The sequence below is a fragment of the Peromyscus leucopus genome, chromosome 3 (genome assembly GCF_004664715.2).
Source record: "Peromyscus leucopus breed LL Stock chromosome 3, UCI_PerLeu_2.1, whole genome shotgun sequence".
Classification (NCBI taxonomy): Eukaryota; Metazoa; Chordata; class Mammalia; order Rodentia; family Cricetidae; genus Peromyscus; species Peromyscus leucopus.
Genome location: NC_051065.1, coordinates 122,132,402 through 122,149,585, shown reverse-complemented (window position 1 = coordinate 122,149,585; position 17,184 = coordinate 122,132,402). Strand labels below are relative to the sequence as shown.

Genomic DNA, 17,184 nt, shown 5'->3' with positions numbered 1-17,184 from the left:
TTAGTAGCAATGAACTCCTCTCTCAACAAAACAGGAGTGCATTAAGCTTCTACATCAGTGCATTTAAGAAAAAGTAAAATTCATCCTTTCTTTCATTTATTCATCCATGGATACATCCATCTATCCACTCAGTAAACACCTACTGATGTTTTCTCTGTTCCAGGAACAATTTTAAGTGCTGAAAACAAAGATTCCTAGGCTCAGAAAGATTATAAACAAATATGACAAAAGAGTAAAGAATATGTGATATGCTATCACTTTATCAAACACAGGTTAAAAAAAGAAAGAAAACGAGTTGGGATAGGAATTGAGGTTCCTTGAATGTGGAGGAAAGTGCAATAGGAAAAAAACATTGTGCAGCACAGCTGATCAAAGCCTGGAGGTGATGAGGTTGGCCACATACTAAGTCATGGTATGAGAAAATAGGGGCAGAGAGAAGAGTAGATCAGAAGTCACAATACAAGCACAACCCTATTCTATTGACAGGTAGGAGTATGTCAACAGTGAGGCTGGGAGCCAGGAATGGAAGAAAACAGAATAGAACAAGGAGACTAGGACACTGATAGACACTGGAGGGGATAAAGTGAAGGTCATACATTTCAACCATGAGAAGACTATCAGCTTTGCTCTCAGTAAATGTATCGTCAAAGCAAGGTTTGAATAGAGGTGTGGCATATTCTGACTTACCCTGTTTTCAAATTTATTTAATTTTATCTGCATGGGTGTTGTGCCTACATGTAAATCTGTTCACCCCTTATAGCTTAAAGTGCCCAAGGAGACCAGAAGATGATACCAAATTCTCTGGAACTGGCATTACAGATAGTTGCTAGCTATCACCTGGTTGAACCCAAGTCTTCTGGAAGAGCAGCCAGTGCTCTCAGCCCCAGAACCCTCTCACTAGCCCTGGTTTACTCTTTAAAAGAATTATTCTGACAGATGTGATGATAATAGACTGGAATGAGTAAGGGGAAAACAAAAAGTCAAAAGTGATAGAATAGATGTCAAGGAAGAAAAGAGAGACCAGTTACAGAACTTGGATCTTGCAGAACAGGGTTACATGGTGGTCATCTTAGGTCAGGAAGATTAGATGAAGGATATTCAGAACCAGATTGGTCCTAAACATATTCAAAAGACACAAAGGGCAAAGGCATAGGATGGCTGTGAGACACAAAACAATAAGAACCCCCCAAAAAAATGTTTTTAAAAAATGAGGTTTTGGTCTAAACAATGGAAAGGATCAATCTGTCATCATCTGAAGTCTCAGAGTGTCCAGATAAAACTCATGTGCATGATAAAATGAGGTGGTCAAGCCAACAGGCCATCTATTAGACATAAGACTACATATATATTGTTAATAATGTCATCTAGTTTATTTGTTTCCATATGCAAAAATCATCTGTAAGATGGATTTGGAGCATTTAACATAGTTAAAATGATAAGTCTTAGAATTCTCACATGACCCAGAAAACTCATCTCTAGGCATACTTCCTAAGGAAATAACATCAGCATGTTGAAAAGATTGTGTCATCCCATGTTCACAGCATGTTAGGTGCAGTAAAAAGATAAGAAAACAACAACAGGGTCTATATGGCTAAAGGAACTGTGATGCACACATACGGAATACTGCTTATTCTGTCATTTTCCACATGGGTCATCCTGGAAGCAGACAATATGGTAAGTGAAATAGTATAGAGACATAAAGAAAAAAATATTGCAGTGAATCACCTATAGAGGGAATATTGGGGAAAAAATTCAGAGGCAAAGAACAGAGGGGAGAGTGAGAGACAACAGCAACAGTTTTCATTTTTAATATATATATATATATATATATATATATATATATATATGATATTTTGTTGTTGTTCTTCTTCTCCCCCCCACCCCGACTTTACCTCCCTCCTCTTAGTCCCTTCTCTCTCTCCAATTAGTCTCCCATCCTGCCTGCCACTGTCAAGTCACATGTATTCCATTGCCCTCTCTTTCTCCATCTCATCCTTTTCTCTTGTGATCACTTTCTACTAAATGAAAAGATTTTATTGCTCCAGCTGTGCTGGGGCAGAGAAGAGCAGGATCATGAACATTGTGGACCAAGGAAATTGAATATGAGGCCAGTGACAAAGCATGACTATGATCAGAGTACACAAACAACATGAGAGGTTTTTGTTTGTTTGTTTGTTTTTTAAATGGTAAGACTAAAGAATTGTCTTTAATGCATTTATTATCAAATGCTTGATTTGCACACCGATTTTGTGTATCTGCATGCTTGGCTTCTTGCTTTCCTTTGTGGAAAGAGAATTGTACGACACAGATAAACCACAGAACTTGACTTTCAAGACTGACTTACACTTTTGTTTTTCTGTGTGCACACACACATGCACTCACTGTTCATTTATTCATTTGTGCACATATGGAGGTCAGAGAACAAGTCCCAGGAGTTGGTTCTCACCCTCCACTTTCTGAGGCCAGGTCTCGTGTCTCTTCTCTGGCACATGCCTGGTGGGCTGGTCCTGGAGCTTCCAGATGATTCTTCTCTCTGCTTCTCTTGAGGTAGGAGTGCTGGGATTATGGATTCAAACTGCCAAAATTGGATGCTTTTTCTTTAATTTGGGTGTTTTGTCTGCATGTATGTCTGTCTACCACCCGAAGAGGCCAGCACAGGGCATTCCATTCCCATCCATCCCCTGGGACTGGAGTTAGAGATGGCTGTAAGCTGCCATGTGGGTGCTGGAAATCAACCCAGGTGATCTGCAAGAGCAGCCAATGCTCTTCACCACTGAGCCATCTCTCCAGTCCCCATCTCTGTTTTCCTAGACAGATTCCTGGGGTCACACTTGGGTGGTCAGGCTTGTGCAGCTAACACTTTAACTGCTAAGCCATCTCCCTAGTCCCCATTTGTTTTCAATACAAAAAATTACACATATAATTTTAAAAATTCAGAATAAAAAACTCTATGTTAGTTTAAAACTCTTCTCTTCCAAGTGAAGCAGAGTCAGGGGTGGGGTCTGGGTCCTGTGGAGGCTTCCGGAACTTGCTCTGAAGGAAAACTCGTGGCACACACAGGCCTTCCTTTTTATTCACTGTTTCTTGAAACACAGACTCATTCGCCACTTCTTCATAACCTGCGTCCACAAAGAGCTACACCAGGAATTGATCAGTAAAAAAAATAGGATCTGGTTCCATCTTGTCTGACATAAAAATTTTCTCCAAGTTTGCTTCCAGCTTTAAACCTAAGCATGGAATGGTCATGCAGCCCATGGTCACGGAACAAGACACTTCTGCCTGGTTTTAGTACCTTGTACACATTTAGTAAGACAAGGTGTGTCTTCTCAGGGTGAACAGCTGAGAGCACAAAGATCAATGTGGTGGCATCCACAGACTCTGGTGGGATATGGTCAAGGAGGTCCTCTCTAGTGAGGTCACACTGGAATATTTTGCATCTCTCTGTGTTACATAGAGGATTTTGTCTTATTCCATGGCTTGCTGTGTGGCTGTGTGGCTGGCCCCTGATGTCTTCCTTCTTCTCTGGCTCCTAGCTCTCTCCTCCCAGTTTTCTCCCTCTATTTAACATGAGAGGTTTTGAGTCTAGACTGAGATGGGAATTGGAAGGCAAATGAGAGTGAGCACCAATGTAGAGGGAACTGTTAATTTGTTTTCCTGTAAGCCGGAAGGCAGTCCAGACAAGGAGAAAACAGGTGTTAGCATCTGTTAAACTCTGATAATGTTTGCGCCCTAAGTTTGGAGTTTATATGTGAACCTTATTAAAGACCTATAATCTATCCTCCACCTAGAGGCAGATTTTATAGATGAAGGGATTAGCAATTTGCTCAAGGTCAGACAGTTTAAAAGTCCAGTGCGTTTTGATTCTAGGCACTAGTTCCACATGTAACCAAAGTCACACTAAGTGTTGGAGGATGAATCGGTAAGAGAAACCTCTGTAACTAGGGAGTAAACATTTAGTGAAACAAACAAACAAAGGTTAAAAAAAACAAAACAACAATGAAACAACAAACAACAACAACAACATCAACAATCTAGGCAGCGATAGGCATGAGACTGAAAGGACAAGTCTAGCGGTGATCAGAGGTTAGGAAGGCAATCAGTCACACACCTGGGGGAAGCTTCAGTCAAGACTATAAGCAAGTTGACAGCTAAGAATCAGTGATTTACAGGAGGTAGTCAGACAGGCTGGCGATAAGCGGGGAAGGAGGTCAATGTATCTCCTCAAAGACCTTACAGTAGAGGCAGTTTACACAATATGAACAACAGCTTATTTTAGAATTAAACCAAAAAAGGATACCAGCTCGTTAGAAAAATTTTAAAACTCTATCTAAAGTAATTGTAAATAACACACTATATTTACAAATGATTAAAATCTGATGCAAATTGATGGGGAGGGAGTCTTGAAGACCCTGTACTAGTTAAGGGACTATTAGTGAATGATAATTGCTTGGGCTGGGGTGTGGCTACAGGCAGGTTGCCAGTGTACACATAGGCAGTACAAGAGGACTTTATAATTATCTATCTATCTATCTATCTATCTTTCTATCTATCTATGACTCAAAGGTGAGAGAGGCCACTTGTTGGATGGGGCAAGATGAGAGGGAGAGGGGAAATAAGTATGTATATGATCAAAATACATTGTAATATGTATTGAACTGTCAAGAAATATATAAAATGCTTTAATGTATGTATGTATGTATGTATGTATAAATATATGTATGGGAGTACTGCTATTTCTAAAACAACAATACCTGAGATAATCTTGCTTTGTCCTTCAAATGAAATGGAAATGGAAATAGCATCCATAAAATCTGATACTTATAAAAGCCTATGCTTGTGATCCTGTTAGTATTTATAAGCTTGTTTGCATTCTAATTGTTGATATGAAAGGTGGGAGTAGTTTTAATGCAATAAACAAATGTGAGTAGCTGGGGAGTTTGCATATTGCCCAGTAACAAGATGCATTAAGAAAGACTATTTTTTTCCTAAACTACTTCTTGTCAAGTTAATTCATATGGTGTGGAGATAAGCAATTTCTGTTATTTTATTTCATTTGAGGTAAGACAATCTCTACAACGATGTAAGTCTTTTGCCAAATGTTTGTACAGTCTCTAAAGGCTTTAAACATTTTGTCTTCTAAGCCTAATTTTAAGAGACACACCATGTTGCTCAGAAAAAGAGTATGGAGAAAAGATAGAGTGTATTCCGATGCCTCAGGAGCACACAGATATAGATGAGTTTGCTTATCCCCGTTCTCCTGATGAGGGTTGGCAGCTCCTGTCAAGATTCAGGACTTAAGCAAGCTCTGAACATGCCAGAAGAAACTGAGTGGGAAAGGAGTACAGCAGATGCTGAGTGGTGCCTTCAAGTATCAAGTCCTTCTGTCACGCATATATGTCATGCCTATGGAAGTTTCCAAAATTAATTGCAGGACAGAGGGGCAGAGAATTGGGATCTAGTTATTTCATTGTGAAGAAAGCAGTACTTATGGTGGAAACATATTACAAGGATTCATGAAAGTGAATGCAGATATGCACTGACAGCATACCTTTCCCTCTCATTAAATATTATTATTTTTTTCAAAATACTATTTAACAAGAAAAAAATGACAGGGGAAAATCATTAGAAAAACTTGTAAGAGAAAAATTATCATAAAATACTTCAGTATCAAATTAAAATTTACTATATCATTCCATCTTAGTTCATTTTACCTTCTTAGAACAACAAGAAAGAAAGGGTAATTTACAATGAATAGAATTTGCATATTACAGATTTGAAAAATGGGTTATGCAAGGTCCTATATGGTAAAGACCTCCTTGCTGTGTCAGTTCATGGCAGAAGAAAGAAGAGAAAGAGCATGTAAGACACACGGACATGGGCTACAGAAGAGGGTAGACGAATGAGTCTTACAGAAATAAACTCCTTCCTACCATAATGATGCAGTTTGCACATGAAAGCAGAGCCCATATGTAACAGTCATCTCTTAAGGGTCCTCTTCTCACTGCTGAGCTTTCAATTTCCACCCATGAATTTCGGGGGATGTGTTCAAATACAGCACATACTGTCCTGGCTTTTTCCATATTATTATTATTATTATTATCATTTTTATATTTGTTTGAAGATTTTTCAGATTAATCCAACAAATTCAACAAGCTAATTTTCAAGGGAATGTGGGAAAGAGGAGACTTGAATTTACTCAGGGTGAAAGAACTGGAATAGGTATGTAAAGAGTGAATGGGTTTTAGTTTAGATGCAGTATAGCCACATTGTCTACCAGAAAAGTAAAATGACTAATGGAAAAACAACACTTTTCAGAGGGCTCAAGAGATCTGTATCTTGCAGACCCATATTTACTCATTGAAAAAATGATTCCCTCCAATAATTGAATAGTTAATGCCATGCCTTTTCTTTGGGAAAATCTTCAATCCCAACTCTGAAAATTTGTTGTTTTTATGTGTGTGGATGTTTTACTGCATGTGTATATGTACACCATGGTTTCTCATGGTGCCAGCATAAGGCAAAATAAGGCAATCAGGTCCCCTGGAATGAACTTGCAGTTGATTGTGAGGCACCATATTGTTGCTCAGGATTAAACTTGGGTCATCTTGCAAGAGCAGCCTGTGCTCTCAACCCCTGAGTTATCTCTCCTTTTTCCTAATTCTGAATTAAAATAATATATCTCAAGGTTAATGAGTATAATTATTCATATATTAAGGTGTCTACCTCTAGCAGCATCCTACACAAAGCTACCACTGATTTTATTTTAGAAACAAAAAAAATTTAATGTTTTTAAGAATATGTTTTTAAAGAATACAGTTCTCCAGCATTGAGTCTTTAAGCAGTGTTTGTATTACTGACTAGATCTGTGGAAAGTCATCTAAGAGAATATGCCACCGAGTGAATGATAATACATTGATACATAGAGGCTAATACATTTTTCATTTAACTACAGAGTGGAAGCTAATACATTTGTGTAGTGAAACTAATACATTTTTCATTACTTAAATGCATACTAGACAGTTCCAGAGTTACTAATGAATTTGCATGAGACCCTCCAAAGAACTCAGAAACAATTTAAATCATTTCACAACCACTGTGTTCATCTGTTCATGAAAAATAATGATTGCAAAGAGGTAGGATATCATTTGTAGAGAGCAGAAAAGCATTTCTTTACCTACACTATCAACAGGATCAAAAGGAAATAGGACTGAAAAGAGAAAAAAAAATGTGTTTCTACTATATTACTTAATTCTGAGTATCTCATTTTTACCTTTTATTTCCAGAGAGTGACAAAGTAAATCTGTTTTCCCCTTTTCTCCTTTCTCATGGGGGTGAAGGGTAGATTTTGAGGTCAAGAGCAAAGACCCAGTGACTTTCTGAATTAACCTCATACCAGCAGTGTTATGAACACAATGATTCTATTTTCTTAATCTGTTAGAGGTCTGGATGACTGCTGATATGATGTCTCTGATATAACTGTTTTTACAATTACATCATTACCACTAATAAATTTAATATAAAAGAAGACATTAGAAAAATCTCATTCTAGTGAAAAGATACATTTCATTTTTACAGTGAACTTAACCCCCTAAGTCAAGTTGGATCTTTTTTGTAAAAGGGAGAAATCAATGTGTTTGTGGCCTGAATATCCATTAAGTTAAAATCCTCAAAGCTTACTTAGGCAATATACTGACTTGTCTGTGTATTAAATATGTGCAGACACAGAACTTGGGATAATATCACTGAATATAACTTGTGAGGTATGATAAAGAACTCTAGGGGATTATCCACAAAACAAACTGACTGGAGGAAACAATGTCTAGTGAGCAGGCAAAGGTAGTGATTATTCTACACTATTCCTTCTGGAAAGGGGCTAGCTGCTGGTTACCTTGGGTTCTGTGTTAGCAGTATTAGAGGTCTGAACTATGGTGCCAGTCTTGATGGATGACTAAAAAAGGCTTCTAAAAATGGACCCCCAAGTTCAAATGACTAATGATTTCAGTATCATAAAACATTCTTTAGATGATGAAGATGAATAATGTACATCCTTTTTGTTACCCAGATTCTGTACATCTTAAATCAAATATATACTTATCACTCGCAATTCTTTAGCCATTATCAGCAATCACTGCTTAAATACTTAGGATTGTGTAGCTTTGTGATAGATAGTGTTTGTTCTTTTTTAAATCCTGGTTTGACCTGTGTTGGCATAACAACCTTGAGCTGGACAATTCACTTTATTTCAATGACCCAAAACAAAGCCACTGATAATCTCTAGTATGTGTGATGTTAGAAGAACTACAAGGCATAGAGATCTTGAAACTTGGTTAGTATATACTAAGTGCTGACAAAATTGCTAGATGTGGCACCTCAGAATGGCTCAGCTTATAAAGGTGCTTGCTGCCATGGCTAAAGAACTGAGTTCAAGCCCAGGACTCACATATTAGAATGATAAAATCAACTTCCCCATGTTGTCCTATGGCTTCCACACACGCATCATTGTACATGGCTATCTACACACATACATATATACATAGACATTCTACTATTATTACCACAAGGGTTGAGGTTTTGATGTCATTCATTGGTGAATTTAAATTCCATGACTTAAATGTCCACGTCCTTATAAAACTTTTTATCTCTGTGTATCTTTGGTGTATTTTGTCTTCAGGATAGGCTATAGCCATACACTATGGCCTCATTCAACTTTTATTTCCCCTTTAAATGTCCTGTCTCCAAATACATTCATATTTTGGGTTAGAGATTTAAGTTGGTAGGCGATACACTTCAACCTGTAACCAAAGCTTATTTTAGATAATTTTTATTAGCCACAATTTCACATAATTGCTCAAAATTAAATGTTTATGAATTCATACAGTAGCCACATTTGTATTCTTATTCTAACAATTAGTTGATAGAGTGAAAAACTAGTTAAATGATAAAATCTTTTGTCTGGCTGGAAACATAATATTTCAGTTGTGCCTGGTCATTTTAGTAAGTGACCATTCCGAGGAAAGCAGGTTCATCTTTACCATGCCAAAGAGATGGGTGGAATAATGATCTATTTAATGATATACAGGACAGTTTCCTTCCCAGGGTTCCTGTCCCTAGTGCAATAGCCTTGTAGCATTCTAAGTTTGCCCACAATTCTGTATTATTCAGAGAAACACAGTGTTTTTCTTTGTTTTCTAAGCATTGTTTCCTGAATCCTGGGCTTTCCCACCAACATCTTAAGCTACATTACTCCTTCTCTCAAGCCTCTCTCCCCATCATGTGACTGTCTGTGTGCCACATGACTGATCTCCATGTTGGCTCACACACGGCCTCCCTCCCCACCCTGTGACTGTCTGTCTGCCTCGTGTCTGCTCTCCATGTCGGCTCACACATGGCCTTTCTCTTACTCTCATTCATTGTCTTTCTCCAGGCAGCTGCTAGAGCTTTCCCTTGGATTTTTTATTTTGAGACTCAAATGAAATTGTTCTTGAACTCCTATTAGAGTCCACTATTAAATTATTTTATTGAGACTAAGAACCCCAAGAGGAAACCCCAATTTTACCTGTATCACAGCTACTATATTAGTCACAGTGGGGAATTAAAAAAATGTTATTAAGAAAATTTCTTCATTCATTTAACACACCAATCAAAGATCCCCTTCTTCCCTTCCCCTGCCCCCTAATGTTCTCCTCCCAAACCCTAATTCACCCCAACACACAAGCAGTCAAGGTCTCCCATGGGGAGGTACGTCCAGTAGAGGCAAATCCAACTCCTTCCCCTTGCCTTAAGGTTGCATGAGGTGCCCCATCATAGGCAGTGGGCTCCAAAATGCCCACTCATGTACCAGGGATGGATTCTGATCCTACTGTCAGGCTGCCTCCCAAGCAGATCAAACTACCCAACTGTCTTGCCATGAAGAGGGCCTCATCCAGTCCTGTGAAGGCTCCACAGCCATTGATCCACCTTTTATGAGTTCCCACTACTTTGGTTTGGTCATATCTGCAGGTTTCCCCATCACGATCCTGATGCACTTGCTCATAGAATCCCTCTTCTCTTTCTTTGACTGGACTCCTGGAGCTCTGCCTAGTGATTGACTGTGGATCTCTGCATCTGTTTCCATCAGTCATTGGAGAAAAGCTCTGTGATGACAGTTAGGGTATTCACTGGTCTGATCACTGGGGTAAGCCAGTTCAATTCAGGCACCCTCTCCACTATTTCTAGTAGTTCAAGCTGGGGTCATCTTTGGGGATTCCTGGCAACTTTCCTAGCACAGGGTTTTTCTCTGAGTAGGGGATAGGGAATGAGAACATAAGGGAATAAGAAGGTTGAGCTGGAAGAGGGATGGAGTGGGAAAGCAGTGAATGAGATACCATGATAGAGAGAGATATCATGGGGATAGAGAGAAACCTGGTGCTAGGGAAATTTTTAAAAAGGAATATTATCTTATAGGTTTTCTTTTTTAAGATTATTCTAGTTCTTATTTAAAAATATCTACATCTAGATTTTTATAATTCAGAGGTGGAAAAATTTTTGGATGAAATATAAAATTTTTGGTGCTGTCCAGTTTCAAGTTGACCACTAAATTAGTATTCTTTTAGAAACATGGCTGCCACTGTCTTCAAATCAGACACAGAACTGCAGGGTGTTAGACTGATTTCTGAAGATTCAGATCTGAGTTCTTTCCACTTTGGGAGCAGAGAGAGCTTTATTCTCATTTAACTGACACTGATAAAGTGTGGAGGGGGAAAAAATCCACTTCATCACTGTCTACTGATGGCAATCAGAGAAATTTGGAAATTCTCTCAATAGTCACTTAGACTGATACCCAGGTACATCAGAAATGAATTACATCATATCCTGAATAAAAAAAAATATATTCTCATGAATCAAAGCTTTTACAGATTTTCTTTCATACCCAAGTTCAGAGCAAAGTAGGTCTCCCAGACATTATTCTTAATGTTTCCTATTCCAGTTTCCCAAATCCCAGGTGTGTCCTTTCCTCTTTGTACACCATTTTCCTGATGACTAGGTGCCCACTACCCAGAACTTCACAAGCCTTCTCTGTTGTGAAATTCTCATTTAGCTGGGATGGTACCTTGGAACACACAGAAGGAACTCACTTTAGCTGAGAAGAATACTGACTAAATCCATCATACAGCCAGAAGCCTTCTTGATGCCACTTGTGTTTTATCTGGAAGGGCTGGAGGGAAGATGGTTCAAGCCACTTAGGAAGCAACAGCTAGTGATACTCAAGGTCTTTATCAGGTAAAGAAGCAACATTTCAATACAGAGGGCCTTTCAACCACTTCCCAAATTAAACCATAAAGTCAATCCCTTACCAATATATACACAAAATGTCAAGCCCAGGAGACTTCAACAAGGGCAGAAAATATGGTAAGTAGCACTTTACAAATATGGAAAAACTAAACCAATATTCTTGATTAAAATTAATATATTAGATATTATAATTATCTTAAAATTCCCAGTGGATTAGTTTAGATTAATAAGCTCCAATATATTTTTGAAAATAAAAATGAGTAAGACACATGAGGCCTAATAGCAATGTAACTCAAACAGATGACAGAACTTTGTGGTAAACAGTCTACTGTTACCCTGTGGTCAGCAGATTAAGAAAGGATCAAACATATTTAAGAAAATGTGACAACTTAATGAGATGGTATGCTAAAAGTGAATGGAATTAGTATAGAAGAATTCATAGAACATAAGTCAAAACTAAGTAGCTCTCACCTTAATAGAGGACATTTTTTTCTACATTCTCATTGTCTTTGTGTATATGTTGTACATGTGTGTGCATGCAGATGGTCACATGTGTGTGGGTGAACATGTATCTCTGTACCATTACATGTGGAGGCCTGAAGTTGATGTCAGGAATCATCTTTGATTGTTCTTGCACCTTATTCATTGATTATTCAGGGTCTCTCAATAAAAGCCAGAGCTTGATGATAGGGCTAGTCTTGCTAGCCAGCTGATTGCCTGTCTCCACATTCTGATGCTGGAATTAAAGGTGTGCTGCCACACCCAACCTGACATTTCCATGGGTTCTGGGGATTCGAACCCCATTTCTTATACTTATACAACAAGTGCTTTAACCACAAATCCATCTCTCCAGCCTAACAAAGCATGCTTTTAAGCCATCGACTACATGTAAACAGTATGAAAAGAATTGCATGTTGTGATATTGTATTCCCCAATATATCATGCACCCCAATAAATTTATCTGGGGTCAGAGAACAGAACACCCACTAGACAGAAATAAAGGCCAGAAAATGGTGGCATACACGCCTTTAATCCTAGCATTCCAGAGGCAGAGATCTGTCTGGATCTCTGTGAGTTCAAAGCCACACTATAAACAGCTAGGCATAGTAACAAGAGCCTTTAATCCCAGGAAGTGATGGCAGAAAGCAGAAAGGTATTTAAGATGTGGGACAAGGAACTAAAGCCTGGTTAAGCTTTTAGGCTTTTGAGCAACAGTTCAGCTGAGATTCATTCTGGATGAGGACTCAGAGGCTTCCAGTCTGAGGAAACAGGATTAGCTGAGGAATTGGCAAGGTGAGGTGGCTGTGGCTTTTTCTGCTTCTCTGATCTTCCAGTATTCATCCCAATACCTGGCTTCAGGGTTGTTTTTTATTAATGAGAACTTTTAAGATTTCTGTTACAATTACATTCCCTACAAAGATGTAATATTCAGTCTGTGCCTTCATCTTAAGGTGTCTAACTCATCTCAGGCTGCTTTGATGTGGCTTCATCATCTTTCAAATTTCCCCAAGCTCAGTTAGATTGCAGTGTTTGGGTATATCAACCCACCCACATAGCACACTCAAGCTAAAAGGATGAATTACAAGGCAATTAATGTTCAGTAGATGGGGGGCAGAGAAACAAATAGATTATTTGAGCAAATAGACTATGAACAGAATGAGTAATAGGATTATAACACGAAACACAGATATATTATTATATATCACATTTGAATAACATCCCTGTGACATGGAAAATGTAAGAAATGCTATCCAGATGTAGAAGCTCTGATATACTGTTTCTCCATGGCAACTACTTTCCTATCCTAGAATAGAGTCCTTTTGATCCAAAACAAAATAACCATAGATTTTAAGTTAAATCAGTTGGAAATACCACAGGAACTCACACTTTTATTAGTTTAACATATGTCTAAATTTTGGGGCTTTAATAATAGTTTGGCCATAGATTAATTATGTAACAACAATCACTTCTTCAAAGCCAAGTCAACCCCTTTTTTCTTGAATCATAATTATTTCTTCCTATAAGATACAGCAAGGTATATTTGGTCTGTTTACTTCTAAGAGAAAAAAAATAGATTTTTGGATTTAAAAAAAAAAAAAAACAAGACACAAAGCACAATCCTAAGGAAAAAGCTTCAGAGGTTCATTTATTTAAAATTAAGAATTTCTACTCTTCTGAAGAGTGGAATAAGACCAAGAGAAGCTAGGAGATGACAGAATTGCTTAAAGATAATAGCCCACATTACACAATACCCTAAAGTAAGGAGAGTCTAACCAATAATAAAAAGAAATACTACAGTACCAATAGGCAGCACACAGAAGGGAACTAGCTAATCAATAAAGAAATAAAAATGTTATTTAAAATCAAACAGATATCATTTCAAGCTCAGTTGATGGACACATACAAAATATAGAGTAGTAGCAAGGATGTGAAAGAACTAAATAAAAACTGGACACTGATAGCAAGAGTGTAACAAGAATAATAATGTAAAAAGCAATTTAATTATATATCTGGGGATGCTGAAGACTCAAATATATCATGATATGTCAATGCTACTTCTCAGTCAGGTATAGCAGGAGACATGCAAGATGGTGTTCACAGTAAGTGGCTACCTGGAGCTGAGGAGGTGGTTCAGTGGGGTAAGCACTTGTTGTGTTGATGTGAGGACTAGAGTTGAGATACCCAGAACCTAAGTGAAAATCCAAGAGGATTTTCCCAATAGTAATCCCAGTGATCGGGGATAGTGACAGATAATCCCTGGAGAAAGCTCTCTAGCTAGACTAGCCAAAGTGGTAAATGCTGTCTTTAGTGACAGAGCTTGCCTCAATATATATAACAAGTTGGTGATTGACTGAGGAAGACATTCAATGTCAATCTCAAGCCTACACATCCATATGCACACATCCCACCAGCACATCCATGCCAGTACACGTGTATGCACACACAAATGTACAGCTCACATGTGCAAACATACATAAATACATTGACACTGCACATACATACACACATTTCAAAAACATGAAGTGGGTAATAAATTATGGTATATTTATTAAAGCGATAGTAATCGATAAACAAAACTTGAGTGCATCTGATCCAGTTCTAACTGCATGGCTGCATCTCAAGAATTTGAATGTAGCAGCGTCAGAATTCTGTGTAACTTCATTTACACAAATTATAAGGAGAGTGGTATGACAAAAGTGTAAAACCAAGCAGTGAAATAATGAAAACAATATTCATGATACTATTAGTAGTTTCGGTTGAGAGGACAGACAAGAATGGGATTCAAGAAGAATGTTCTAGAAATTACAACGTTAAGGACGATTTGCTTAAAGTGTTATAATATTCTTCTTGATGTCTTATGCATGATTTATAAGCACTCACATATTGATGGAATGCTGAAAATAATTTAAACAGAGTACAGGATGATTAGGAAATAAGCTGTCATATGAGGAAGGAATCAGGATGCTCTGGGCCACAGAAGACCCCTCATATGTCTTCCTGAAAGACAGGTAAATGTATAAGTGTGTGTGTGTGTGTGTGTGTGTGTGTGTGTGTGTGTGTGTGTGTGTGTGTGTGTGTGTTTTCAAGGACCCTCAGGAGGGTGGCTACAGTGGCGGCCCACAATTTTCATGAAGTATACAATTAGTCTGTGCTCAGAAGACAATACCAGTGAGGACACATTCAGAACTTACTAAGCATTTAGTGCTTTAAATCATCTTCTTTATTTCATTTAGCCCATACCATAACCCTGTGAGGTAAGTACCTTATTATTCCTACTTTTTCAATGAGGAAACTGGGGCTTACAGAGGAAACAATTATCCAATCACACCGTTAATTTAAAAAATGAAGCTAAAATTGAGACCCCGGAATTTCAACTGCCAGGCCAAAAAGCAACTCTAATGAAACCTCTCTCTGTACAAGCCAAGAGTAAAAGAAAGTGGGCTGAGGAATCCACATTGTGGGCTCCACATTACACTGTAAGCATTGGCCAGGAGAGTTAAGGTATTATTGTCAAATCATTAGTATATTGTAAATTGTGGGTGTGGTGTGTTCTATGTGGGTACACATGTGTATACAGCTATGTGTTCCTATATGTATGTTCAGAGTCCAGAGATTGGCACTGAGTGTCTCTTTCTTAATCATTCACCATGTCATTTTTGAGTCAAGTCTTTGTCTGAACTCGGAGGCTGCCTTTTCAGTGAAGCTACCTAACCGGCAAGGCTCTGGGGTTCGCTTGTTTCACTGTATCCTGATCTCGAACACAGGCACCTGCTATACCAGCACACCCATCTTTTACTTGTGTTTTAGATATCTGAACCATGTCTTCATGCTAGCAAAGCCAGCTCTTTACTCGCTGAGCTATCTCCTCAGTGTCATACATGATTATTTGTTCATGGTAGATAATGATTGTTGCCAATATGACCTATATTGAATTTACCAAAGCAGATTTTTTTCTGAAGCAATTTGAAAGGTTTTAAATCCTTAAAAAGTTGGATCTCAAGGAGAAAACCACAAGCTGTCTTAAATTATTCTTCTCTGGATCATTTTTGTACTTTATTGAAACCTATGGATATTTTTTGAGAACTACACACACGAGCACTGCATTTATATCATTTCTCCCCCCCTTCAAACTCCTCCTGTGTTTACCACTTCTCTCTCCCAGATTATGATATTTTCTTTATTTATACCATTACACACATATGCACACACACACAATTGCACACATGCATTTGCAATCAACTGTGTTCAGTTTTCAATCCTTATATGCATGTGTTTCCATGGTTATGTAGGAGTTCATCCCTGGAAGAAGCGAATTCTCTCCCTTTTAGCAGCCATTGACCACCTGTAGATTTTCATCCAGGGATTAGGTTGTGTAGAATTTCCCTTATCCATGCTGGCATGCCAACTGGTATTGTCATTATGCTAGCCTTATTTGGGCAGCCATAATGTGGAAATTTCATGGGTACATTTTTGACCCTAAATAAAGGCAACTTGGTCATCTGATTCTTACAATCTTTCTGCTATACCTCCAATTTCCCATGAACCTTAGGTGCAGGGTTTCCATTGAAGGTGTATTAAATGTGGTTGGACACTCCACAGTCCCTTATTCTCTGCATTTTGATCAGCTGTAGATCTCCATAACAGTCTCCATACACAAAAAAATGCTTCCGTGATAAGGGGTGAGAGCTACATTTACCTGTGGTAATAAATATTTACAACACAGTTAGAAACAATATTGGTTTAGGAAAATGGTGATAGTAGTAAACTCTCTTGGATTTGTGCCTGTACCTTAGAATAATATTTTTAGTGCATGAAATAACCTGTAGAATTACAAAAGAAAGCATTTGCACAGAAATACAATTATAAAAACATTTTAAATATTGTGAAAAATCATTTGTGTGTTCTGGTTTGGGGTACAGAGTATTTGCCTAATAGGTACAAGTTCTGAGATTTACTAGTACTACTACTACTACTACTACTACTACTACTACTAAATGTTTCTAATGACAAGTTAGGTGAGCCTCAAATTTTAAGTGTAGTGAACATATGATACTTTAAAATACTTGTACTAAATTGATATATGAATGTCAGTGACTCCTATTGGTTATGTAGCCATTATAACCTGTCACAATTTAATATTTATCTAATTTTAATTGAAGGAATACTAAACTTCAGTGAATGATTAGTGAACCCAAGTGTTTGCTTTGTTTTTTTCTACCTGTGAGTCTTGTCAAGACATCATGATGTATTGTATCTTACAGAAGCTCTCCCTGTTTACCTCCTAGTGACTGATCTGGTCTCTCAGACCGGAGATGCCAAGCTGCTCCTTTTACCTTCCCTGCCTCACCCCAGCTGCCAGGGATACTGTTGTCTTCCACTCTGTATTCTCAAGCCTTCAATGTATCCAGGCTT

General features: G+C 38.0%; 2 protein-coding genes across 9 annotated transcripts in view; both read right to left on the bottom strand.

The window, feature by feature from the left end:
* The window catches only part of Cntn4 (contactin 4), a 1,006,259-nt gene that overhangs the window by 437,113 nt on the left and 551,962 nt on the right, over nt 1-17,184 (bottom strand). The gene's annotated exons all lie outside the window — the stretch shown is intronic.
* On the bottom strand, nt 1,898-15,592 carry LOC114705036 (tRNA N(3)-methylcytidine methyltransferase METTL6-like). Its single transcript, XM_037203472.1, is given in 3 exon segments — nt 1,898-3,162; nt 3,164-3,515; nt 15,480-15,592. Coding segments are annotated over 3 exon segments (669 nt in total). The 3' UTR covers nt 1,898-2,958.